At 41.4% G+C, this 25871-nt stretch overlaps 1 protein-coding gene across 1 annotated transcript; it reads right to left on the bottom strand.

The window, feature by feature from the left end:
- Window positions 1-1930: 1930 nt before the first annotated feature.
- Window positions 1931-17681, bottom strand: POMC (proopiomelanocortin). The gene is made up of 3 exons (XM_043988614.1): window positions 17533-17681; window positions 4949-5096; window positions 1931-2770 (listed from the first exon to the last, which is right to left on the bottom strand). Exons 2-3 carry the CDS (start codon window positions 5078-5080, stop codon window positions 2096-2098), a joined length of 807 nt encoding a protein of 268 aa, XP_043844549.1. The 5' UTR covers window positions 5081-5096; window positions 17533-17681; the 3' UTR covers window positions 1931-2095.
- Between the last annotated feature and the right edge of the window lie 8190 nt (window positions 17682-25871).

Raw genomic sequence — 25871 nt, forward strand, 5'->3', positions numbered from 1 at the left:
CCCTCATTGCCCTGAAAAAAAAAAGATGATACCAGGAGAAAAATAATAAACATTTAAAACTTGCAAAGTACCTTATATGCAAGGTTCTTCTAGGATCAGCTTGAACCCACATTGCTACCCACATTGTTCAGTGTGAGCATTTACACCTTGGAAATTGGCAAATGCTGCAAATCAATGTTTAATTTGTTGTTTTGTTGATTATCTAGACTTAAGAAAGTGATGGAGAAATTTTTAGTAATGGAGATTAAACTTAAAAAAGCCAATGGCTTTCCCCAAAGAAAGTCAGTCATTAAATATTTCCCAGCAAACCCCTGGGTATATCCATTATTCTACTTGAGCTTCACACTAACCCCTCATTTTTTTTTAGTGAGGCAATTGGGGTTAAGTGGCTTGACCAGGGTCACACAGCTAGTAAGTGTTAAGTGTCTGAGGCCAGATTTGAACTCAGGTACTCCTGACTCCAGGGCCAGTGCTCTATCCACTGTGCCACCTAGCTGCCCCTTAACCCCTCATTTTTACAGATAAAAATATAGGTATCTTAAGTATCACTACCTGCATCTCACAGATAAGGAATTGGAACCAGGAAGATTAAGTAACTTGCCCTTGGTCACCTAGATAATAACTGTGAGGGTCAGGATCTGAACCCAGATTTCTCTTGATTCCAGACTAAGTTGCTCCTAGGTGGCAATGGTCTCTTCTTCCTTCTATCAGTGTTTAAGACACTGCCTAGAATGCTTAATATATGAGCTTAATAAAGATGCTTTATAAATGTCTGTTAATTGATTATTAACATGCCTGGATGACCAGTAATTTTGGAAGCATTACAATTCAGAGACAAGGGGCACCGAGGCCAGAAGTCGACAAGATCCACAGGAGAGATGTGGGATTTAGAATTTATTCATATCCTGGCTTGATCTGATTGCTTATTGTTTCAAGGATCAGCCCTGTCTTCTCACAGAGAATGGAAGTTCCTTAAAGATCAGAGCATGGTCTTATTGTGTCTCCCCCACATGATTGGTGAGTGATTAACTGATTGGAAGACCAGTGCAGATGTCAGGATACCTTGTGGTCTATTCCTAGCTCTGATTTCAATTGTTCTGTCACTTCTCATTGCATCTAATAGCTCACCACCCCGTGACTTAACCAGAATTAAACATCCTTCCCTCTCCTTCACTCCTATGTGTCTCCCTCTCTCAGAACGCAAGGACCTTAATAGCTTATGGTCTCTTTTTTGTATTTGTAGCCCCAAACTTAGCATAATGATTGTCGTATAGCAAGTACCTAACAAACCATTCATTCATTCCTTTCTTTGGACTTTAATCACCCTTTCTCAGTAATAAGACTCCCTTTCTCAGGTCGGGTGTAGTAAGAACTTTTCCCCAGCGTGTTGCTAATTGGAGGGCACTGATAACATTTGCCAGGTGATCTCTCCCCTACCTGGCCTGGTCTTGCCCTTTTCCCTTTCCAGGCAGTTGTCTCTTAGTGTTTTCAGATCTGAGGTCCCTCTCCTAATATTTGCCCAACTGAATATGTCTTAAAATGCTTTATATAAGAGCAATTTGTGTATCCTGGTTGCCAGAAATGCTAGTTACTGGTTTGGGATGCTAGTATTACAGTCCCTCTTGGGCATGCCTGCAGTTAAACCAATTGATATTCTTGAAGACTACTTAGCTCACAAAAACTTTTCTCCCCCATTCATTTGCATTACCTTATGTCTCACTGTATGTGAAAATATTGTTACCTGGTAGTCTGCAAACTAGCCCCTTGCTCCCAGGCCATCCTTCCCCTGTTGTTCCTTTCTTGTCTATATACAATATGGTGTGATATATTTTTTTGATGAGTGCTTACAATTTTTTCTCTTAATACACATTCAAAGTCAGAAATCAAATGTGAAATCAAATGAGCTTTATTTCCTAAAGACAGACAGACAGCTTTAGCGGCTGAAGGCATGGCTGTTGAGGGCTTGACTATGTAGCACCCCAAGCCTGGGAAGTGGGAGCTAGGAATGCAGGGGGAAGGAGAGAGGGAGCAGAAGGGACTCGAGGGCTGCCTCCCTCATAGAAAACTGAGGGTTGTCCCTCCCCCAGCTCTTCCTTCACTGCCCCTTCTCGTGGGCGCTCTTGATGATGGCATTTTTGAACAATGTCATGAGAGGGGTATGACTCTTCTCAGAAACCATGAAGCCGCCATACCGCTTATTCCTGGTGGAGGGAGGGGGACCCCAGCGGAAATGCTGCATCCGATAGGGCTCCTTATCCTTTTTCACTTTGTCTCTATTTGGTTCCATGGCGTCACCTCCTTCACCATCATCTAGCTCAGAAACCTCAGCGTAGTTGAGCTTCCTATGGAGGTCCCTTTTGAAGTTTGCAGAATTGGATTCTGTAGAGTGTTCTTCCACCCCATTGGGTTGCACCTTCACAGGGCGCCTCTTTTTACCCACTGGCTTCCCCCAGCGGAAGTGCTCCATGGAGTAGGACCTTTTGTGATCTGATTGTCTGGCTGTTCGGAGCAATGGCAGACCCTCGCCTTGCATCTCTTTGTCCTCTTCCCAAACTGTTGGAGAGAGCAGATCCAAAAAGTCCTCCGCTACTAGCTCCTGTCTCTTTTGGTCCTCATTCTCTCCATCGCTGCTGACACTGACGCTGCGACCTTTTCTTTGCTTACTTTTATTCCAAGAGGATTTTAAGGCCAAATTTGCCTTTCCTTGTCCAGCGCCTTTAAATTCAAGTACCCCGGGTGAGCTGTTCACGTCGAGGGAGTCGATGCATTGCTGGGGTAGAGAAGAGATGGGAGTGAGGGCATAGGATGAATGGGAGGGGAGAATATCCTACCACCCTACCCACACACAGTAGGCGCTTAGCAGTTCAACTTAGTTCAATGTAGTTGTGAATATGAAAAGATCAAATTGTATTCGTTAAGTGCCAACAGTGTGCTAGGTAGGCTCTGAAGATACAAAGAAAAAAGAAGAAGGAAACAGTCCAAGTCTTGAATTGACTGGAATTAAACTTCCGACCTGAATTGGTAAAATAGGTTAGGACTGTGGTAGCATTCCTCCAGATTCAAAAAGGAAAGAAAAATTCCTAATTCTAGATCCTCTGTGCCACACATGGGGAAAGACATCTTTGTTTTTAAAACAAGAGGGTCTTCCTGGTTTCCTTTGCCTCCTTTCATGCCTCAGCCCCTATCTTATGAAATCTGGACCTAAGCTTTATTTTTTGACCCTGTTCCCATGTCAACCAGCCCCATAACTATACCACCTCACCCTGTGTCCACATCATGCCCTTACAGCCTTCACCAAACACATCACCCCAATTTGTTCAAGATGTCTGAGACCATACCCCTCTTACCTTGCATTCTCCCTGAAAGAGATTTTGCATTTCACTCTCCCCCAATCAGTGAACTATTGGGTAAGAGATAGGCTTCCTGGTAATCCTACCCTAGTTTGGGATGAGGAGGTTAAAACCAGGGTTCCATATGGGACACAGAGAATAGGAACCACTTTCCAGACCCACTCACTGGAATATGGGATGCTGCATCCTTGAGTCATCCATTTCATGGGATAAACAGCCAGAGCCACAAATCAGAGAGATTCTGGGGATGAGGGGAGGAAGATCCCAACACAACTCAGCTGAGTAGAGGATATCCCAGGCTAACTTACATTTAGAGTCCTAGATCTTTAGAAGTGGCAAAGATCTTAGACTAACTAGCCCACTCCCCTCATTCTACAGGTGAGAAAACTGAGTCCCTGAAATGTTAAATGTCATGTTTGAGGTCTCACATGGCTAAGTAGTAACAGGAAAGACTAGAACTTAAGTCTCTTGGATTCTAGTCCATTGCCCTTCGTGGTTAAGTAGACTCCCCAAAAGTGGAGGATGTGTTTGGAGGACAGCTATGGCATAATGATAAGAGCACTGGACTTGAAGTCACAAGAACCTGGGATTAATTCATGACTCTGATGTTAGCTGTGTGACTGTGGACAAGCCACTTCAGAAATGTGAGCTGTTATCATAGGAAGTCATAAGATCACAGGACTAAATAAATGTACAGATGGAAAGGAAGCTTAGAGGGATCTAGTTTAGTGTCCTCATTTGCAGAGGAGGAAACTGAAGTCTGGAAAGACTATAAATAACTTGTCCATGGTCATCGAGATACTGAGTGATGAGGCAAGATTTGAACCTGGGTCCTCTGACTCCAAATCCAGAGTGTAGTCAGGAAGACCTGAGTTTTGAATTTTGCCTCTGATTCCACACCTCTGGGAAAGTCCTTCCAATTCACTTAGCCTCAGTTTCCTAATCTGCAAAATGGGGATAATAGCACCTAACTCACAAGGTGGTTGTGAGGGTCAAATGAGATAACACGGAAAGCGCTTTAGATACAAGCTAGCTATTGTGCTAGTTATTGTTACTGCCTGACCTCTTTTCAAAGGAAAGGAAATGACATCTTGGTCTTTCCTTCCTCTAGAGAAGTTGCTTTCATTTGTTGGGGAGGAGAGGGGGGAGGGAGGAAAGGTGACATGAGGCCAGTTGAAAAGGAATAACTATTAAGCTGAGAAATGTGAGATGGGAATCCCTTCCCCCCACCAGCAATTAAGATGACTCTAATTATCTTAAGATACCCATTATGACAACTTAGAAAATCACTATTTCCAAGTACTTCAAAGTGGGAGATGTTCTATAGGAAGCACTGGAGATCCAGGAGAAGGTAGGCAGGACAAAACAAAATAGCAGGAAGGTGGGCTCCCTAATTTAATCTCTGCCTCCCCCCACTTTCCAGAGCAACTTCCTTCAGTCATCCGTATTTTCCTTTTAATCCAAGGCTAGGTAGAAACTTCCACTTGGCTATAACTGAGTTACCCCCTCTCTGTCCCTTCACTTACCACCCTCCTTCCTAATAACACATGCTGTCCCTTTTCCCCAAACCAAGATATCATCCCCCCAGTCCCACTTACCATCAGAGCACTTTTAATCATTGCAACATCCCACTGGCCTTCCTCTGAACATTGACCATTAACTTCCACTGAGGCCTGAAACAGCAAGGCCACGAGCAGGGCCCCAAGACAGCTCCAAGAAGGCTTCGGCATCTTCCACGATGGAGCTCTGCAGACACAAGCACGGTTGGAGGGATGCCCACAGGGAGCACAGGGATATTGACGAATCACCAGGAAGGACCATGTGCCAACACTAATAACTTGGATGGCTCAAAGCCCTTCAACTAGATAATCCAGGGGTGACAGGAAGCAAAGGAAAGGGACTAAAAACCCTAGGAGGGAACAGATTTGTGCAACGAAGCACAACAACCTGGGATAGGGAGCAAAGGCAAATAGAAGAAGCCTTAACCGAATCCTGGCCACCCCCTTTCTTTCCTTTCTATGAGCAGCCAGCCAACAGCACTAAAAGCTAGAAAGGACTTGGGAAATGATCTAATCCAGCCCCTCGTCTTATTGAGAGGGGAAATGACTAGTTTAGGGAAATAAGTTTAGCCAGGTAATAGGAAAGCCAGTATTCTCTCTTCTGGAAAATGAGGGGGTGGGACCAGACAGGTGTGAATGATGTAAATGACTTGGAGATTTAAGGGGTGGGGGGGTGTAATTGCATTTTAAAAGAAGAGCTGGTCCATTAGGAAGAATCCATGCCAAGACACCTTTGTTTTTAAAACAAGAGGGCCTCCCTGGTTTCCTTTGCCTCCTTTCATCAGGAACTACTCCCCACCCATCTCCCCAAGAGAGAAAAATGGTTTTTAACACCATGTTCCCCTCTGAGAAAGCTCGGCACCCCCAATCTAGAGTTTTTTAGCCTGACCTTGAAATTATGCGTTATAAGGAACAGACAACAAAATGACAAATGCAAAGTTCATTTGCCACTGGAAAGGCAATGAAATTCATTGAATGTTAGAACTGGAAGAGGCCTTCGAAATCCTCTAATCCAACCCTCTTGTTTTCCAGGTGAGGAAATTGAGGTTCAGAGAGGTTAAGGGACTTGCCCAAATCACTTTCCCAGTGTCTTCCCATCCCACCCAACATCCTTCTGTCCGGTTCCATGAAGAATCCTCTTCCATTGTCCCCATCCTCCATTAGTCCCACTAATCCTTCAATTTTCTTTTTTTTTTTTTTTTGCAGGGCAATGAGGGTTAAGTGACTTGCCCAGGGTCACACAGCTTGTAAATGTCAAGTGTCTGAGGTTGGATTTGAACTCAGGTCCTCCTGAATCCAGGGCTGGTGCTTTATCCACTGTGCCACCTCACTGCCTCGCAACCCTTCAATTTTATTCGAATCCACATTTATAAAATGCCTACTCTGTACAAGGTAGGAAGGGACCTATAATAATATTAGCTAACAAAGATGGTGCTTCAAAGTTGGCAAAGTGCTTTGAGAGATGTAGACACTGAAACTGAAAGATTAAAGAACTTGGCCAGAGTCAAGCTGGTAAGCATCTGGGGCAGGATTTGAACTGAGGTCTTCCTGACGCCCATTCCAGCATTTTATCCACCATACCACCTAACTACCCTCATTATTAAGAAGACCTGGGTTTGGGGGCAGCTAGGTGGCGCAGTGGATAGAGCACTGGCCCTGGATTCAGGAGGACCTGAGTTCAAATCCGGCCTCAGACACTTAACACTTACTAGCTGTATGACCCTGGGCAAGTCACTTAACCCCAATTGCCTCACTAAAAAAAAAAAGAAGAAAAGAAGAAGGCCTGGGTTCAAGACCTACCTTTGTGATCCCTGGCAAATCACTTAACCTCTCATTGACCCAGGTAAATAAAAGTCTAAGTTGCAAAACAGGTACATATCTGCATCAGTGGAGGGAGTTTCCTCAACTGTATACTAATGAAATCACAGATCCAGTCTAACAAAAATGTTTAAGGCACTGTGCTAAACTTGGAGGGGAGGGGAATAAAAGGAAAACTCAGAGCCCCTTACCTCAAAGAGCTTCCAATCTAATACGGAGAATACTAACTTTATAAGAAGATCTTCAATGTAAGGTAGGATGATATGGAGCCACAAGAAATCCAAAGTGCTCCGGTAAAAATTGAAGAGGGGGAGATCACCTGAAGCCTTCAGGTGGGAGAATCCAAGAACACTTCAAGAAGATGTGACATCGTGCAGTGGATAGAGCACAGGCCCTGGAGACAGGAGTACCTGAGTTCAAATCCAGCCTCAGACCCTTAACACTTACTAGCTGTGTGACCCTGGGCAAGTCACTTAACCCCAATTGCCTCACTAAAAAAAAAAAAAGACGAAGATGTGACTTCTGGGGGGCAGCTAGGTGGCACAGTGGATAAAGCACCAGCCCTGGGATTCGGGAGGACCTGAGTTCAAATCTGACTTCAAACACTTACACTTACTAGCTCTGTGACCCTGGGCAAGTCACTTAACCCTCATTGCCCTGCAAAAGAAGAAGAAGAAGAAGAAGAAGAAGAAGAAGAAGAAGAAGAAGAAGAAGATGCCTTTAAAATCTTTCTATAAATTTAGACACCACCCTTCTCCTGTCCCCTGTCAGGCTTTGTTACCTCCTTGAAAATTCTTGTTCTTTAGTGAATTGCCCATCTTATGAGATCTGCAGTGAGAGAGACTCAGCCTTTGCTCTTTCCTCTCTCTCTATGTCCTCACAGGATTAAAGATGTAGAGCTGAAAGGGACCTCAGAGGATATCCAGTCCAACTTCCCTCATTCTATATAGATGAGGGAACTGAGGCTGGGGGAGATGAAATAAAACTTGCCCAAGATCACACAGGTAGTAAGAAAGGGGCAAGATTGAAGCCAGGTGCCCTGTTGTGGTTCAGTGGTTTCCTGTTCTTCATGACTCCATTTGAGGTTTTCATGGTTTGCCATTTTCTCTCCCAGCTCATTTTATAGATGAGGAAACTGAGACCCACAGGGTTAAAGTGACTTGCCCAGGGGTCACACAGCTAGATTTGAACTTAGGTCTTCCTGACTCCAGGCCCAGTCCTCTAACCCCTAGACCATTTAGCTGCCCCCCACCCCCACCCAGTATCCTGACTCTGGAGCCAGTGCTTCTTTTGCTCTACTATATTTTAATATCTAGATATAGCCTTTCCTACTACCTTACACAAATCTTCTGTTCAGGCAATAGTGGTGAGAGAATTTTAGTATTGCCACTTTTACTCGAGACAGAAAGTCATTACTAGCTAGAGTTACAGAATTTAGCTGAGACACAAAACTTTAGCTTAGATGATGAACTCATTAGTAATAAGAGACTTTCTGGCTCATTTTTATTACTTTTATTCACTTAAGATGAACATGTCAAGTAGATGGGTATAGCTCTGAGGTTAATGGCTAGTTTGAAAATTCCAGCTTTATCCCTAGTCTTTACTGGCTAGCTTAGAGCCAATAGTTCTTCCCCTTCTGCTATTCGTTCTTTGATATGTAAATATTTACCTTCCCCTTCTGCCCTCTGAAAAATTTGATTGTATCCATCTTACCTTGTAACTAAAACATATAAAATGTTGGTGAAGCGTGTGGCCCGTGGGTTTTTTTATACCTTGGGACTATGCTCAGCATTTAATAAATCAGTTATTAGGATGTCTCTGGGTAGCAATAAGTGTGATTGACAGTAGTACCTATCAATGAAACTTTGGACAATTTTTATGTCACTGGTTAATTCACTACTTTCTGAACCCAGAAAAGCTGTTCCTACATTTTCAGCTTTACCATTCTTCCCGTCTACAATGTACTCCCCCACACTGCTTTGCTTATTTTAACCCTGCCTACCTATGTGGCCTTGGGCAAGTAATTTCATTCTTCTAAGCCTCAGTTTCCTCATCTGTAAAAGAAAGGGTTGGACTAGATAATCTCTAAGTCCTTTCCAGCTCGAAATCTATGACCCCAGGATCTATCCTTCGAGGCCTAAATCAAATCTGACATCCATGGAGCCTCCTCTGGACTGCTTGAGTAGGAACTGCTCTTTCCCCCATCTGAAACCCTTTACTCTTGCTGTACCAGTAATTTATTATGAGAGATCAAACCAGATAACTGCAACTTGGACTCTGCCCTGGATATCCTCCATGGTAGTGGTGAAAATTTTTTTAGTATATATATCTTGCCTCGCCTGGTATTAATGATCAGAGGGATGCTTAGCAAGACCATCTCTGTTACATCTTTCTTTTTGTTGTTGTTGTTTTTGTTTTTTGCAGGGCAATGAGGGTTAAGTGACTTGCCCAGGGTCACACAGCTAGTAAGTGTCAAGTGTCTGAGGCCGGATTTGAACTCAGGTACTCCTGAATCCAGGGCCGGTGCTTTATCCACTGTGCCACCTAGCTGCCTCTCTGTTACATCTTTCAAGGAATTTCATAAAATACTGACACATACACGGGACATGAGGAAAGCATTTAAGCCACAGCTTTGCTCCATCAAATCAAACAATAAGTACAGTGATATCATGCATTCTCTACATCTTTCCATCAATTGTTTGATGGTGAAGATGTGGTCTAGTGTATAATGCTACTTACCAAAGTCTGCTTATTTCCTAATAATACTCTCACCAAGGTTGTATGTCTATGTATTATTCGCACAAAAATTTTATATGGACAGGAAAGTAGGCAAATCCACTGGTATTCTTCCAGTTGCCTTGTTTAAATAGTCATAAAAATAGTCACAAAGTTTGATCTTTTCCACACACACACCCATGGTAGCTTCTCCTCTTTCAGATAACCTTGAGAATCAATCCTTCAATCCTCTCCCAATGACCTCCTCTCTTTTCTCTTCTTTGCCCTCTTTAATGTGATTTCTGCCCCTAAAAGCATATTCAAGACTGTGATATTAGAAGTGGTGGTAGGGGCCCTCAAGGAGAGCTTCTATTCTGTTTTCCCAATTTATTACACTTCTCCACTTCAGCCATAGTCTACAAGGTTGCATGACCCTTATCTTATTAGCAAGCTACCTGGTACCACCAATATTGGTTAGGGTGTTCTATAGAAAGCAAGATCATATAAAACTAGGGAACATATAGTATAATCCTTAAGTCTTGATACCATAGTACTTAACCCCTGATTAAAAATAGCATTTCTGAAAGATTACACTTTCCTGCTTAGACTCCTTGAATGGTTTAAAATACTGTGTATCTCTGTTCTTAGCCAATCTTCAAATTTAGTCAGGAAAAGGTTCGAGAGGTCCAGCTCCAAGAGGCACATTGACCAGTTCAGAAATACCGGGTGTCTAAAAAGTCTCTGTACAGTTTTTAAGCTATATGGCAAAAGTTGGTGGCATGGAGGGGAGAAGAAAGAAAGGAAGGGGGCAGGGGCAGCTAGGTGGCACTGTGGATAGAGCACCAGCCCTGGAGTCAGGAGGACCCGAGTTCAAATCCAGCCTCAGAAACTTGATACTTACTAGCCGTGTGACCCTGGGCAAGTCACTTAACCCCAATTGCCTCACCAAAAAAAGAAAAGAAAAAAAAGGAAGGGGGATAAGAAAGTATGGGAATTATGATAAATAGCACACTATAGTGGGTTTGGACCCAAAAGACCTGGGTTTGAATTCTAGGTCTGATACTCTCATTCATTTATTCAAAAAGCACTAATTAAGCACCTACTATGTGCTAGACACTCCTATGTTACCTTGGACAAAGGACTTGACCACCCTGGACAAGTTACTTAATTTCCATTTTCCACCCTCCCCTCCCCCTCTAGTTTCCTTAAGCTAAATGATCTCTAAGGTCCCTTCCAGCTTTGAATTTCCAGGATTGTAGGATATAAGGTAAATTTAAAACAGCAAAACAAAAAGCTACACTAAAAAGATTTGATTCAAGAGCTCTTCTTTGTTCCCTACAAACACCCATTTTAAAATTAGTGTTAGTCAGGGGCAGCTAGGTGGCACAGTGGATAGAGCACCAGCCCTGGAGTCAGGAGAAGGAACTCAGTACCTGAGTTCAAATCTGGCCTCAGACACTTAACACTTACTAGCTGTGTGACCCTGGGCAAGTCACTTAACTCCAATTGCCTCACTAAAAAAAATAAAAAATAAAATAAAAAAATAAAATTAGTGTTAGTCTTCTCTTGCCTAACTAAATTATAAGGGGCAACTAGGTGGCACCATGGATAGGGTGCTGGCCCTGGATTCAGGAGGACCTGAGTTCAAATCTGGCCTCAGACACTTGACACTTACTAGCTGTGCGAACCTGGGTAAGTCATTTTAACCCTCATTGCCTTGCCCCCCCAAAAAAATCTCTTTCTAACTAAATTATAAGCTCTGGAGGCTGCAAAAGTGAGTTCGTCTTCTAAAATCAATGCAATAAATGTTGATTAATTGTAACCAGGTATATTTGTTTACTTCTATTTCTTTTTATACCTCTTCCTCTAGTTGAAGGAGATGACTGAATCAATAGAGTAAGAATTTATTAAACACCTACTATGTGCCAGACACTGGAGAGATAAAGATAGAAATGAAACTGTCCCTGCCTTTGAGGACCTTATATTCTAACACGGGAGACAGCATGTATAAAAAAATATATATACAAAATAAATACAACTTAATTTGTAAAGGAAGTGCTAACAAACCAGGGAACTGGCCTTTCTCCAGGGAAGGTGATCTTTGAACTGAATCTTGACACTAGAGATTCTTAGAGATGGAGGTAAAGAAGGGGAGCATTCCAAGAACGGGGGACAACCACTGCAAAGACATGGAGACAGGAGATGGAGAGTTGTTTGGAAGTAAGCCAATTAAATGTTTTGGCCTTCTGCAGGGTTCAATGAATAAAGAAAGAGTGACTATGGAAGATAGGGACAACAAATGACTAACTTATCCAGTTGAATTTACAAATTAAGGACACACATTTTCTTCAAATCTGACTTATATAAAACTTGAGTGCAGCCTAGAGTAGGACTAAGAGCTAGAAGAAAGTGGCAGCTAGGGGCAGCTAGGTGGCGCGGTGGATAGAGCACCGGTCCTGGAGTCAGGAGTACCTGAGTTCGGATCCGGCCTCAGACACTTAACACACACTTACTAGCTGTGTGACCCTGGGCAAGTCACTTGGCCCCAATTGCCTCACTAAAAAAGAAAAAAAAAAAAGAAAAAAGAAAGTGGCAGCTAGGTGGAACAGTGGATAGAGCACCCGCCCAGGAGTCAGAAGGCCCTGAGTTCATATCTGGGCTGAGACGCTAGCTGTGTGACCCTGGGCAAGTCACTTAACCTTGTTAGCTGAGAGAGAGAGAGAGAGAGAGAGAGAGAGAGAGAGAGAGAGAGAGAGAGAGAGAGAAGGAACTGTAGGAATCTTCTAATTCAAACCCCCTTAATTTTATAAATGAAGGGACTGAGGTCAGAGAGGACTTTGCCCAGGTCACACAAATAGTAAGTAGCAGACCTGGATTCAAATCCAAATCTTAAATCATTTCAAGTCCAGGGTTCTTTCCACCACTCCCACATGTCTTGTAAGTGGCATTAGAACTTAAGGTCTTTGAGGGCAGACAATATACTTTTGTCTTCAGATCCTCTCACTAATAATAGATTCCATATACTTTATAAATATTTCATTTTGTCTTCATAACAGCTATGTGTATATGTATGTATGTATGTATCCCTGAAACACTTAATGAAGAGACTTATATTTTATGTATTAAAACGTATATAATATATTATAATATATCATAATAGGTTACATTATATATAATGTGTAATATATTATATATCATAATATATTTTAACATATATTATATGTGTCTCCCCACCAAAGACAAATCCATATCTTTCTTTCTGTAATACTCCCTACATCATCCCAACTCTCCTAATTTGCTGTCTCCACTTTATTCTTTTCCTTGAAGATGTTTCCTTCTAATGACTTCAGCCTGGATCGCTGACTCCCAGATCTATCTTGCTCTCCTGAGCATCAGTCCTTTATTTTCAAACACCTGGTGGACATCGATCTCTCAAATTTAACATCTCTATAAATTCAAATTTATCCCATTTCTCACCAAGCCTTATTTTTTTGAGTTCATCACCCTTTTCTTCACTATATCTAATCAGCCCCCAAGTATAACTGATTCTTCCTCTTATTCCTGCTTCTTATGTTTGGTTCCATTCTACCTTGCTCTACAACTGTCCAACTGTCCTGGTCCACAATTTTATCACCTAAAATTAGTGCAATATTATTCTAACAGGACTCCTATTCTCCACCTCCACCCACCTCCAAACCATTCTCCACACAGCTGCCTTCTTAATTTCTTTTTTTCTTTTTCTTTCTTTTTTTTTTTTTTGCGGGGCAATGAGGATTAAGTGACTTGCCCAGGGTCACACAGCTAGTGTCAAGTGTCTGAGTCCAGATTTGAACTCAGGTCCTCCTGAATCCAGGACTGGTGCTTTCTCCACTGTGCCACCTAGCTGCCCCTGCCTTCTTCTTCTTTTTTTGGGGGGGGGGGGGCGCGGCAGGGCAATAAGGGTTAAGTGACTTGCCCAGGGTCACAACAGCTAGTGTCTGAGGCTGGATTTGAACTCAGGTCCTCCTGAATCCAGGGCCAGTGCTTTATCCACTGCGCCACCTAGCTGCCCCTGCCCCTGCCTTCTTAATTTCACTAAGACACCTTTGCCAATATCATCCTCCCTTCCCCACCCCACCCCCCACTCCCCAAAAAACTCTCAATGACTTCCCATTATCTGCCTACAGGATAAAGTCCCAACTCTTTAGTTTGGCATTAAAGACCATTAATAGTTGACCTACCTCATTTCTCACCACAGACCATCCACTTTGGCCACACTGCTTCCTTCATTATTCCTGCCCTACTTCCCAACAGAACATATATGTCCTTATCTTATGCCCAATCTTTCTTCCCTTGTTTCTCCCCACACTTGTTTAGCCACTAGTTAGTTTCCCTTCAAAGGGCAGCTCAAGTCCTCCATCCTTTATGAAACCTTCTCCCAATATTCTAGCTTTCATCTCTATCCCCTGGAGTTCCCAATCCTAGCACATACACAATTCAACACATACACACAAGCTTAGAGCAGTGCCTGGCTCAAAGTAGAAGCTTAACAAATGCTAATTGATTAATAAACCAACAACACACAAGGGCACTTGCACACACATATCTTCAGAACCACCACTTGGCACTTAGTATCCACTGCCTACTATTGGGTGTCCTAAATTTTTTGTTGTTATTGCTGGGCAATGAGGGTTAAGTGATTTGCTAGTAAGTGTCAAGTGTCTGAGACTGGATTTGAACTCAGGTCCTCCTGAATCCAGGGGCGGTGCTTTATCCACTGTGCCATCTAGCTGACCCCGGGTGCCCTAAAAATCTTAGTACAGTCTACAACTGTTAAAACTTAAAGCTGCACTAATGACTTTTGGAACACCTTGTATTTTTGTCTGTTTTTACATTACAAACACTTATAAGATTACTCCCACTTTGTAAGAAGGCTCTTGGAACAAAGTAAAGCAGTTAAACAAAACTAATTAAAGAATTGCCTGGATACACTGAAAACTTAAGAGTTGTAACTGGTATCCATCAGAGGCAGAATTTGAACCCAGGTCAAAAGCAACACATCATAGTGATTAGAGTGCTGGATTTATAGCCAAGAAGATCCATGTTTACATCCTGTCTTTGACTTTTACTAGCTGTGGAATCCTGGGAAAGATATAACATCTCTACCTCTCAGTTTCCCCATCTATAAAATGGGAATAACACTAGCATTGACTTCACAGAATTGTCACAAAGATCAAATATGACAAATGTCAAAATCTTTGCAAAGCACAAAGAGCTATACAAATTTGTGTTCTTTTTCTTTTGGACCCTATTGCTGTTTATTCACTAAACCATGTTGCCTTTCTGGTACGTTTAGTTAGCATTAGACATAAAGTCTAAGCTCAGTCTGCTCATTGAGAGTGGACACTGGGCCTTATCTTTTGAAATCCTCAGTCCCTGAACCCTGTCCCACACAGACTCTGGACTGCCTTATAGCATATAGACCAGCTACTGTCAACATCTGAAATGATGACAGAAGAAATCTGCAACATATGGGCTATAAAACCAGGATCTTTCAAAATCTGTACTTGTTAATACTCAAGTGTATTATTGACCTATATCTAAATATGGAGCAAACTCTTTCTAATTGGTCTTCACAATATTTAACATTAACCTGGATTCTCCAGAAAGAGGCAAGGTTTACTAAATTGCTAAATTGGTGTGGAATTTTTTTTTCACTTTTACCGAAGGACAGACTCTAGAGTGGCAGAGACCTTTGTAATCATCTAATCCAACATTTTCATTTTATAGAAGATGAAACTGTTGTTTATCAGATTATCTCAAAGAGAAAGTGCAGCCCTGGAGGAATGGAACAATATAGGGAAAATTTAAAGGGGAGTCACAAGGAATGGCTTTAGAAAAGTCTAGAGGGGGTGGCTAGATAGCACAATGGATAAAGCACCGGCCCTGGATTCAGGAGGACCTGAGTTCAAACCTGGCCTCAGACACTTGACACTTACTAGCTGTGTGGCACAGGGCAAGTCACTTAACCCTCATTGCCCTGCCAAAAAGAAAAGAAATGAAAAGTCTAGAGCTCTCAAGTACACAGTCCCTGATGGTTCAACACAGGAAAGGGGTCTGGAAATCTAGGGGAAAGAATGAGGTTACAGCTCTAGACTAGGATTCAGATCAGAGATCTAGTTCTGTCTCTGAACCCATCTCACTGACCTTGGACAATTTGATTCCTCTTTCTGAACCCCAATTTCCCCATCTGAAAAATGAGAGATTCCTTATAGCTCTAATGACAGCATTCAACACCTAAGGGTGTTGAAGGGATATAGAGGGGCTAAAGAGAAACCTCATCCTCTGCAAACTAGCTGACCTTGGACAAAGTAGTTTCAATAGCATTGTGGGGCAATGAGGGTTAAGTGACTTGCCCAGGGTCACACAGCTAGGAAGTATCAAGTGTCAGAGGCTGAATTTGAACTCAGGTCCTCCTGAATCCAGGGCTGGTGCTTTATCCACTGTGCCACCTAGATGCCCCAATAGCATTTGTAAGGAATCCCTTTTTTACTGATAAATTTCAGCTGGAAAAGTAGAGTTTCTTGGATCTATTTGGTTTATTGGCTTGCTGAAGCTGATGGCTCAAGTCAGGCCAGTCAATTTAGCAAAAGTAAGACAGACAAATAAAACAGACAAGTGGGGAGAGGAGCAAAGTTGACCAGAGAATCACAGCATCTCAGAGTTGAAAAGGAATTCTGAGGCCATCTAGCACATAGTAGGAGCCTAATAAAATCTCATTGAACTGAACTACATTAAATAGAGTTGAATCAAATTAATGCATTCCTATCCATAACCAAATAGGAATTTAATTTATAGCATCCCATCCAGCACTTGTCTTGTTCAAAATAAATAAATAAAATCAACAGGCTGAATGGGAATGAATGTTTTATCATTGTGTTAAATTATCTTTTTCTCTCATAAAAGCTTAGGAAGCAGAAGGAGCCTTGGACTCAGTCCCTAGCCCTAAAATTTTTCTACTTCTGTGAACTAGAAAATTCTATAATGTAAAGTTGTATAAGTCTGTGGAGTAGAACAGAAAAAGGAGATTTCAGAACCATGGACAACTTCATAATCCTCAAAACCCATGTTAAAACCAAACTTTTATTGGAAAGGGAAACTCAGTGTCTGTAATTCTGTTGACCTAAGTCAATTGGCCCTGATCTATTAATAATCAGCTAATCAGTTGGTGCTGATAATTCAATTATATCAGGTGATATGAGTAAACAGGAAAATGAGAACTAAGGGGGAAATTGGGTCTGAATGCAGTTAGTGGTGACTTTCAATGTTTCTCTTCACTAATGTATGTTGTAGAATTTCAAGAATTAGCCTTGTTCCCAGTTTCCATTAAATTTAAGAAGTAACAGAAAAATACGATGTATCATCAAGGCAAAAAATATTTAAGCAGAAGCACAATATTGCTTTTTCATTTTTACTCTTAACAGTAGATAGAAGACAATGGTTCTGATGGAAAGAAAAGAGTGAGAAAGAGAGAAAGAGTCAGAGGAAAGGGGAGAGAGAAAAGAAGGAAGAAAAAAGGAAAAATTAAAGAAAAAAGAATGAAGAAATGAAGATATGAAGGGATGCAAGCAAACAGATGGGAGTATCTCTGTCATCTCCCACTCTTTCAGTCAATCCTAGCAATCTTCTTTTTCAAGGGAGTGTTGTGCAGACAAATGAAGAGACATTGTCCACAAAGCAATTTGAGCTTGGAAGGAAAAGACTCAAGAAATGTAAGCTGTTGTGGTTATTATCCCTGTCTCTAAAAGATGATATAGTTTCTATTTCTAAAGAAATGGCTGTTCCTTTCAACCCCAAACATTTGCCTCAGAATTCAAAAGGGTTTAAATTTTTTTTTAAAGACCAAGGATTGATATTTACAGGTTTGGCACTAACATGAAGAATCACTGGCTCATCTGAACCCTTAGGATCAGGAGGAGCCTTAAACGCTTCATAGATCCTTTGATCTCAGTGGGAAAAAGTGATAGGCAACCCCAGGGATGATGAGGCTTTTTGATGAGAGGGATCAGGCTGAAAAGGTTAGCTTGTATATGTTGCTTTTCCCTCCTTACCTGTTGCTCTGAAGTGTGGTCTCGTCTTCTGTCTCTTGCGGCCCGGGGTGTGTGTGCGCACGAATGTTCGTGGGCTGTGTGATCCCTTTGCTCCGTCTCTCTTCTCTTCTTCCACCTGTTTCTCTCTCGATCTCCTTTTTCCCTCTCTTGTCTCTTCCTCCCTGTCCTTGGTCCTTTTATAGCTGTGGGGAACAGGGGGGTTTGTTTGGAGCAATCTCCCTAGCAGACCTTTTCAAGCCACAACAAAAGAACCATCTATGGGAAGTGGAGGGTGGGGGGAGATGAGTTTGATTAAGTTGGGAGGGACAGAGGAAGAGAAGGAGGAGGAGGAGTGTTCCAGGTGAAAAGCAGAACAAAAGAGCAAACAATGCCTGAAAGAAGACTTGATCCCTTTTCTGCTAACTAGTAGATTAACACCCTCCAGGGTAAATTTAACACCTGCTTGTGTCCCTAGGTTGTCCCTTAACTTAATTAAAGACTTGGGTGTCAGGTAGCTGCCTGTCCACTTTCCTGGCTCCTGAGATGGCTTAACACCTTAGTGTAGATCAGGGTTACTCATCACCTGTCCGTGTTTGGGGATCATGTTGTAGGTCACCCATGAAGACTAAGCAGATTTCATTTCCTTTGTTTTTCCAGAGTGAATGTCACAGCAGCGAATGTGCTTCTGTGATTCTTTATATTTTCCAAATCTTTTGAAATACAAGTCTGTGGCGTAATCAAAAGAGCACTGACTGAGTTTGAAGACAGAAGACCCTACCTTACATCCTGCTTCTTTTGCTAGTGCCCAGCCTTGCACAAGTCACTTTGGTGTTTTTTTTATGTCTCAATTTCCTTGCTTATAAAACAGGGATGATGCTAACTGCCGTCATGCAGGGTTGTTGCGAGGATCAAATGAAATAGTGATCGCAAAACACTTTGTGAAGTCTGAGGTAATGCAAAATGGCAGTTATTTTTTTTTTCGGGGCAATGGGGGTTAAGTGACTTGCCCAGGGTCACACAGCTAGTAAGTGTTAAGTGTCTGAGGCCGGATTTGAACTCAGGTACTCCTGAATCCAGGGCCAGTGCTTTATCCACTGCGCCATCTAGCTGCCCCAATGGCAGTTATTGTTATTGATATTCCTCACTTGAAGACATAATCCCAGTATCCAAGCTGGGGAAAGTAAGGAATGGAAAAGAGTAAGAAGTGCCCTAGCATCAATGAAAACAAAGGTGACACTCTATCAAACTGTAGAAGTTCTTGTTGGGGACAGGGAGAGTGTGGAGTTGTCATTTCTGCACTATCTTCTTCCCCCTACATGGATTGGTAGTACCATTCAATATCAACTCTCCCCCAACCCAGCTCTACCCAATACCCTATCTCAAGTCATTGGATCAAATATTAGAAATATAAAGGACCTTTAAGTTCACCTAGTTCATTTTACAGATGAGGCAACTGAGGCCTAGAGAGGCTAGTAGTTTTTGTTGTTTTGTTCAGTTGTATCTGACTCTTTGTAGCCCCAGTTAGGGCTTTTTTCAGCAAAGATACTGGTGTACTTTGCCATTTCCTTCTCTAGTTCATTTTACAGATGAGGAAACTGAGGCAAAGAGGGTTAAGTGACTTGCCCAGGGTCACACAGCTGGTAAGTGTCTGAGGCCAGATTTGAACTCAGAAAGATGAGTTTTCCTGACTCCAGGCCTGTCCCTCTATTCATTGCTCCATCCATCTGCCTTCATATCAGTAGCAAATAGCACATATGACTCCAAATTTAGCTTTTGTTTCATAAGAATTACTCTGTAACAATACACAAACCATGATGCATAGATGCCATCTACTCTCAGACCCCAAATAAATCTTTGTATTGACCCTTGTGTATCATAGGTGGTGAAATGGATAGAACACCTTGCCTGGAATAAGGAAAACTTGAGTTCACATCTACCCTCAGACACTCACTATAGTATGACCCTGGGCAAGTCACTTAACCTTTACTTGCCTCAGTTTCCCCAACTTTAAAATGGGGATAGTGATAATATTTATTTCCCAGCATTTTTTGTGAGGATCAAATGAGATAATATATGTAGAGTACTTAGCACAGTGCCTGATAACTGATAGGCACTATATTAATCCTAGTTCTTCTTTTTCTTATAGCTATCTGTGTATAAGACGCTCCTACCAGATTGTAAACTACAAGACAGATACTATACATTATCTAAGATTTGCATCTCCCCCAGCCTCTGCAAAGGATTAGTCAACAAGCATTTATTATGTATCTTCTCTGTGCTTGGTGATGGTGGTGGTTTCACTGTCATGCACTGTGTTAAATGCTGGGGATATACAGTGGAAGGAAATCTCTAGTGAGATTTAGTGCTATTTAACATTTTTGTCAATATGGTGGATAGAGGCATAAAGAACATGCCTATCAAATATGCAGGTGCCAGGGGACAGCTAGGTGGCACAGTGGATAAAGCACCGGCCCTGGATTCAGGAGGACCTGAGTTCAAATACAACCTCAGACACTTGACACTTGTTAACTGTGTGACCCTGGGCAAGTCACTTAACCCTCATTGCCCCACAAAAACAAAAATATGCAGGTGCCACAAGGCTAAGGAAAAAAGTGATGATCATGGTGACAGTCAAGATCCAACAATGCTCGAAGGCTAGAACACTGGGCCAAATCTGATGAGTTGAGATTCTGGATGGGGTAAATGTAAAGTTTTATGCATCGGGCAAAAAAAGCTACTTCCTAAATACAAGATTGGAAAAGTATGGGTAGGCATTAGTCCATCTGAAAGAGATTAAAGAGTTGGGGGCAACTAGGTGGCACAGTGGATAAAGTAAGTACCTGCCCTGGATTCAGGAGGACCTGAGTTCAAATACGACCTCAGACACCTGACAGTTACTAGCTATGTGACCCTGGGCAAGTCACTTAACCTTCATTGCCCCTCAAAAAAAACCCCAGTCCTTCCCCTCAAGGGGCTTACTTTCTATTGAAGTGTTTGTGTGTGTGTGTGTGTGTGTGTGTGTGTGTGTGTGTGTGTGTGTGTGTGAGAGAGAGAGAGAGAGAGAGAGAGAGAGAGATTGATTGATTAAAGAGTGTCACAGGTCAGCCAAAAAAAATGAAAGGCAATCTTAGTCTGGATTGACAGATATATAGTCTACAGGACTAGGGAGGCTCCTATTCTTTTGAATGTGATAAGACCACATGTAGAAAATTTTCCTCAGTTTTGGCCAAGGTTTAGGAAATGCTTTGATAAGATAAGCAAATAAAAGTTTGTTTAATTTAATCTCATGGTTCTTAACACATATGCCTTGCATTAGTTATTTATGTGAAATCTTCTCTCTAGGTGAAACAGTGGCATAATGAATAGAGCTGTGGACCTGGAGACATGAAACCCCAAGTTCAAATCCACCCTCAGATATATAGTAGTTATATGACCTTGGGGAGGTCACTTCACCTCTGTCTGCCTCAGTTTCATTAACTATAAAATGGGGATGATAACAACCCCTACCTCTGAGAGTTGTTGTAAGGATCAAATGAGAGAATATTTGCTAAAAAGTGCTTAGCATAGTGCCTGGCAATTAGTAGATTCTATATAAACTCTTGTCCTCTTCTCACCTTAGATCATATGTACTTTTAGGAGAGGACTGTGTTGCATTCATCTTTGGATATCTCCCATTGCCTTGCTACTTAGTAGGTTCTCTATGGAAGTTTATTTATTTTCATTGAATTGAATTTCCTTATAGTAAGATGCTAAGGTAATTGGATCACAAAATATCATCTTGTCTAGCCACCTTATTTTGCAGATGAAAGAACCACGTCCCAGGTGAAATGACTTGCTTAAAGTCACATAAGCAGCAGGGCAGAGATTAAAATCCAGGTCCCCTTACTTCAAACCCAATTTTTTTAAGGAAAATTATAGAATCTCTTTCCACAGGGATGTTTAAGACCTGCCAACACCCTGACCCTAACCTAGCGGTGGGGAAAATAATACAGTTAATATATGACAGCTGTTATCATAGTTATTCTTCCATGGCAGCTCTGTTTGATTTCAGAGTGGCCCAGAGTATATTCATTCAGATTCCTTCAGTCTTTACCTTTTAACAGACAGAAGTACTGCTAAATCTCTTGAACAATTCCACCTCATAATGTCAAATGTCTCTGAAAATGGAAGTTAACCTGGAGGGGGTGGCCCTTCTAATCCCCCCAAAGAAAACACTTCCTTTGGTCCCAACCAGAACTATTGATGTAGTTAATTACCAAGGGACACTCAAAATGCAGCTGTTCCCTGGAATGAGTTACAAGGGGTGAGGAGTGGTGGTGTTGTTCCGTTATGTCTGACTCTTCATGACCCCATTTGGAGTTTTATTGGCAAAGAAATTGGAGTGGTTTGTCATTTCCTTCTCCAGTTCATTTTACAGATGAGGAAACTGAGGCAAACAGGGCAAAGTAACTTGCCCAAGGTCACACAGGTAGTAAATGTCTGAGGCTGGATTTGAAATCAGGGCCTCCTGCCCCCACAGCAACTCACTCTTTTCATTGTGCTACCTACCCCAGGGGCAGGATGGGGGAACCTAATTATAAACCTTGTGTTTTACTGTGACTTCAACTAGATTCTGGTTGAAGTGTTTGATGCCTCCTTTAGGTTTCCTTCTGTGGTCCCTTACATTGCCTATTCATAGCAAGAAAAGAAAAAGTATTTCAGGCTTTAGGCTTCACAACACAGTAGGATTTAACTACTGCTGAGTCAAGTCTTTTCTGGCCATCAGAGGGAAAAAATAGAGATACCTCATTTTCATAAATAAATGGAATTCTAGAGCTGGAAGAACACTCGAAGAGCATCTAGCCCACTTTCTTCATTCTCTGGATAAAGGACCTGAAACCCTAAGAGGTGACGTCATTTGCCCAAGATTACAGAATCAGGACAAGCTCCCTCCAACAGGGATTTCTCATTCCCAAGAATCTAGGTGTGAGCAAATGGGAATTGATCTCCTCTCAAGAAGAATATAATAGTCACCATTCAAATTACACTCCTCTGGACCTGTCTCCTTCTCCACCCCGCCCCTTCCCGAAAACAAAATCACATGGTTCAGGGAAACCCTGAGCTGATCTCAATTAGGTCTGTTCCTGAGCTCTGTCCATATAAGGGAGGAATTGAAGAATTGTCCCTGTATCACCTCCCCCATTGGCTAAAATGAGAAAGGGGAGGGTCCATTTCGTGTTAGGGATTAGGGGATAAAAGGGGCCTGCAAGCCTCCATTTTTTTGGTCACCCACCAGCTGCACACTGGGTGGCCCATTCTCAAGAGAATGACAATAAATGAGCCTTTGACACATCACCACCATTGAGTTCCAGAAAATTATTGTAGGAGTCATTTTCCTCACACTAGGACTCTTCCCAATACCATTATCACCTTCCTCTTTTCTCATTTTCTAACCACAGTCGGATACCTGATTAAAGATAGTTTAGGGATGAATAAGATAGATATTGATGGATAAGATTTATAGATTGATCATAGGAGTAGAGGCCAACTAGTCCAATTCCCTCATTTTACAGATAAATAATTGATACCCAGAGGAGGCAAGTGACTTGCTGGTGTCATATGCAACATAGTGACAGAGCCAACACTTAAATATAGACAGGGCATCTGGCTCTCAATCCAGTATTTTTTCTTCTGAGGTAGCTGGATGATGCAATGGATAGAACTTGGAGTCAGGAAGATCTGAGTTCAAATCAAGCCTCAGACACTAGGTGTGAATCCTGGAAAAGTCACTTAACCTCTTCCTGCCTCAGTTTCCTTCAATGTAAAATAGTAATGATAATAGCACCTACCTCCTGGAGTTATTGCAAAGATCAAATTAAGTAATATTTGTTAAGTGTTTAGTTCAGTGCCTGGCACATAATAGATACTTAATAAATGTTTGTTTCCTTCCTTTCTTTTTCTGCACCACTGCATGTTTCTGACTTATCTGCACCTACCACATAAAAGTCTAACAGCCTTGAACTTGAGATTACAACAGAGAAAAGTTTTGAGACATTTCCTAAGACCTAGAGCAAATATAAGCAATCATTTCCCTTCTTTTATTTGAGATCCCTCCACAAAGTCCTTCTCTGTTGTCTCAGCTTGGTGTGGAGGTGGCCCTGTTTGTGGAACACAAGTGTTGGAAGTTTCTTTCTTGTTGGAAAAGTTCCAAGGGTGCTCCCAGAAATAACTAGTTTTCTTTCCTAGGACCAGACTATGTGCAGTATTTTCAGTTGTGTTTGACTCTTCATGACCCCATTTGGGGTTTTCTTGGTAGAGATACTATAGTGGTTTGCTATCTCCTTCTCCAGCTCATTTTACAGATAAGGAAACTGAGGCAAACACAATTAAGTGACTTGCCCAGGGTCACACAGCTCAAAAGTGTCTGAGGCCAGATTTGAACTCAAGAAGATGAGGAGTACCCAGTGCTCTATCCACTGTACCACCTAGCTGCCCCCACCACCAGTATGCTGACCTCTCAATGATGAATTCTTTGACCATGGCAATCCATGCAACAAAGAGAACTACAAAATGACCCTCAGTCCTATGTCACCTTTTTCTACTTCTATAGTGACAATGACAGAGTGGTAGCAAAAGCGTCAGAGAATGCTAAGAATCACACTGGTTTTTAGTCCTTCCATAAACATTATTTATTTGTTGACATTCTTTTTCCCCATATAAATATTTTATTATTTTCCAGTTATAGTTAGAGATAATTTTTGACATTTATTTTTATAAGATTTCTAGTTTCAAATTTTTCTCCATCCCTCCCCTCCCTCCTCCCTCCCCAAGACAGCAAGTAATCTGATATAGGTTATATATGTACAATCACATTAAACATATTTCTGCATTAGTCATGTAATGAGAGAAGAATCAGAGCAAAAAGGAAAAACCTCAAAAAAGAAAAACAACAACATATTGACATTCTTAATATGAGATCCTTGTCCAATGAACAATAAGTGGGTATCATAGTAACAAAATCATGACCTTAACATTCATTCCATTAAAAAAATCATTGGAGAGAATGAACTTGTAGCTTAATGGAATGATGTTGTTCGTGGGTTCTCCTTGAAAAGGCAGAGAGTTGGAGTTGGTCTTTATCATATGTCCAAAGGCAATAAGAAACCTCGTTTCATAGATAATCATTTCATTTCTCATTTCAGGTAACTCATTTTGTTACCTGATATGTTAGGGCTCATGCTAAACATTTACAAAAAGATCTATGTGAAAATAATTGTATCTTATGCATGAGCATTTTTATTGCAGAATATGAAGAGTTAGAGAAATAAGATAAAGAACTCAGTAAGATCCCCACCAAATTAAATCAACACTTACTTTGATAACAAATTACTTTAATGCAAAGGTGGGAAGAGGCAAGTATAGCAAAAGTTGAGAAATGTGGTTCAGCATTAAGGAATGAGAAAAGATTAAAAATTTTTTAATTATACAAAAGACTCATACCTATTCAGTTAGAATGCTTTGTTTGAGAAAAAAAAATGTGAGATGGTGGCCAGGGTGAGCACAACATAACATCATAGAAAATGAAACTGATTGTGTTTTAACAGGCAAGAAGCAACTTCTTAATGATGAGTCATTTCCGAATCAACTATCTTTGTAAAATTAGACCTTCAACCTGTTGGAGAAAAGGTCAAAATTAGTAATAAAAAAACTAAAAAAGAGATTTTTTTTAATTTAAAAGCTAAAAGTATGTTATTAAAATAACTCCAACCTAACTGATCGAAGTCAGTTATTGATGCAAAAATGGGAAATGGATAGAGGAAAGGACAGCTACATGAATTATGATAATGCCATATATTTTCATATGGAATATCAGCCCATGTAAATCAATAGTCATAATGAAGAAAACCAAAGAATTGTAAAACTGCCTTAATCAGGAAACATTTAACTTATTTGCTACACAGAGAGTTATGGCAGTCAAAAACAATGCTGTTTTAGAATATAAACTCATTTTCAAAATTCTATAGGTGGGGCAGCTAGGTGGTGCAGTGGATAGAGCACTGGCCCTGGATTCAGGAGGACCTGAGTTCAAATCTGGCCTCAGACACTTAACACTTACTAGCTGTGTGACCCTGGGCAAGTCACTTAACCCCAATTGCCTCACCAAAAAAAAAAAATTCTATAGGGAAAGATTGTCAAAGATTATGAATAGCATCAGTTCATAAAACAGAGAAAAGCAACATAACAGCAACAACAGTTAAAAGAAAGCTTGGCAAGAGACCCAATTAAGCAAAGTCATTCTGATGACATTTTTTTTGTGGGGCAATGAGGGTTAAGTGACTTGCCCAGGGTCACACAGCTAGTAAGTGTCAAGTGTCTGAGGC

The sequence above is a fragment of the Dromiciops gliroides genome, chromosome 2, assembly GCF_019393635.1.
Source record: "Dromiciops gliroides isolate mDroGli1 chromosome 2, mDroGli1.pri, whole genome shotgun sequence".
Taxonomy (NCBI): Eukaryota; Metazoa; Chordata; class Mammalia; order Microbiotheria; family Microbiotheriidae; genus Dromiciops; species Dromiciops gliroides.

Excerpts from the sequence above, each read along its gene's own strand:
- POMC (XM_043988614.1), bottom strand. The coding sequence starts at position 5,080 with ATGCCGAAGCCTTCTTGGAGCTGTCTTGGGGCCCTGCTCGTGGCCTTG. Across the intron at positions 2,771-4,948 it reads TGATTAAAAGTGCTCTGATG|CAATGCATCGACTCCCTCGA; the intron begins GTAAGTGGGACT and ends TCTCTACCCCAG.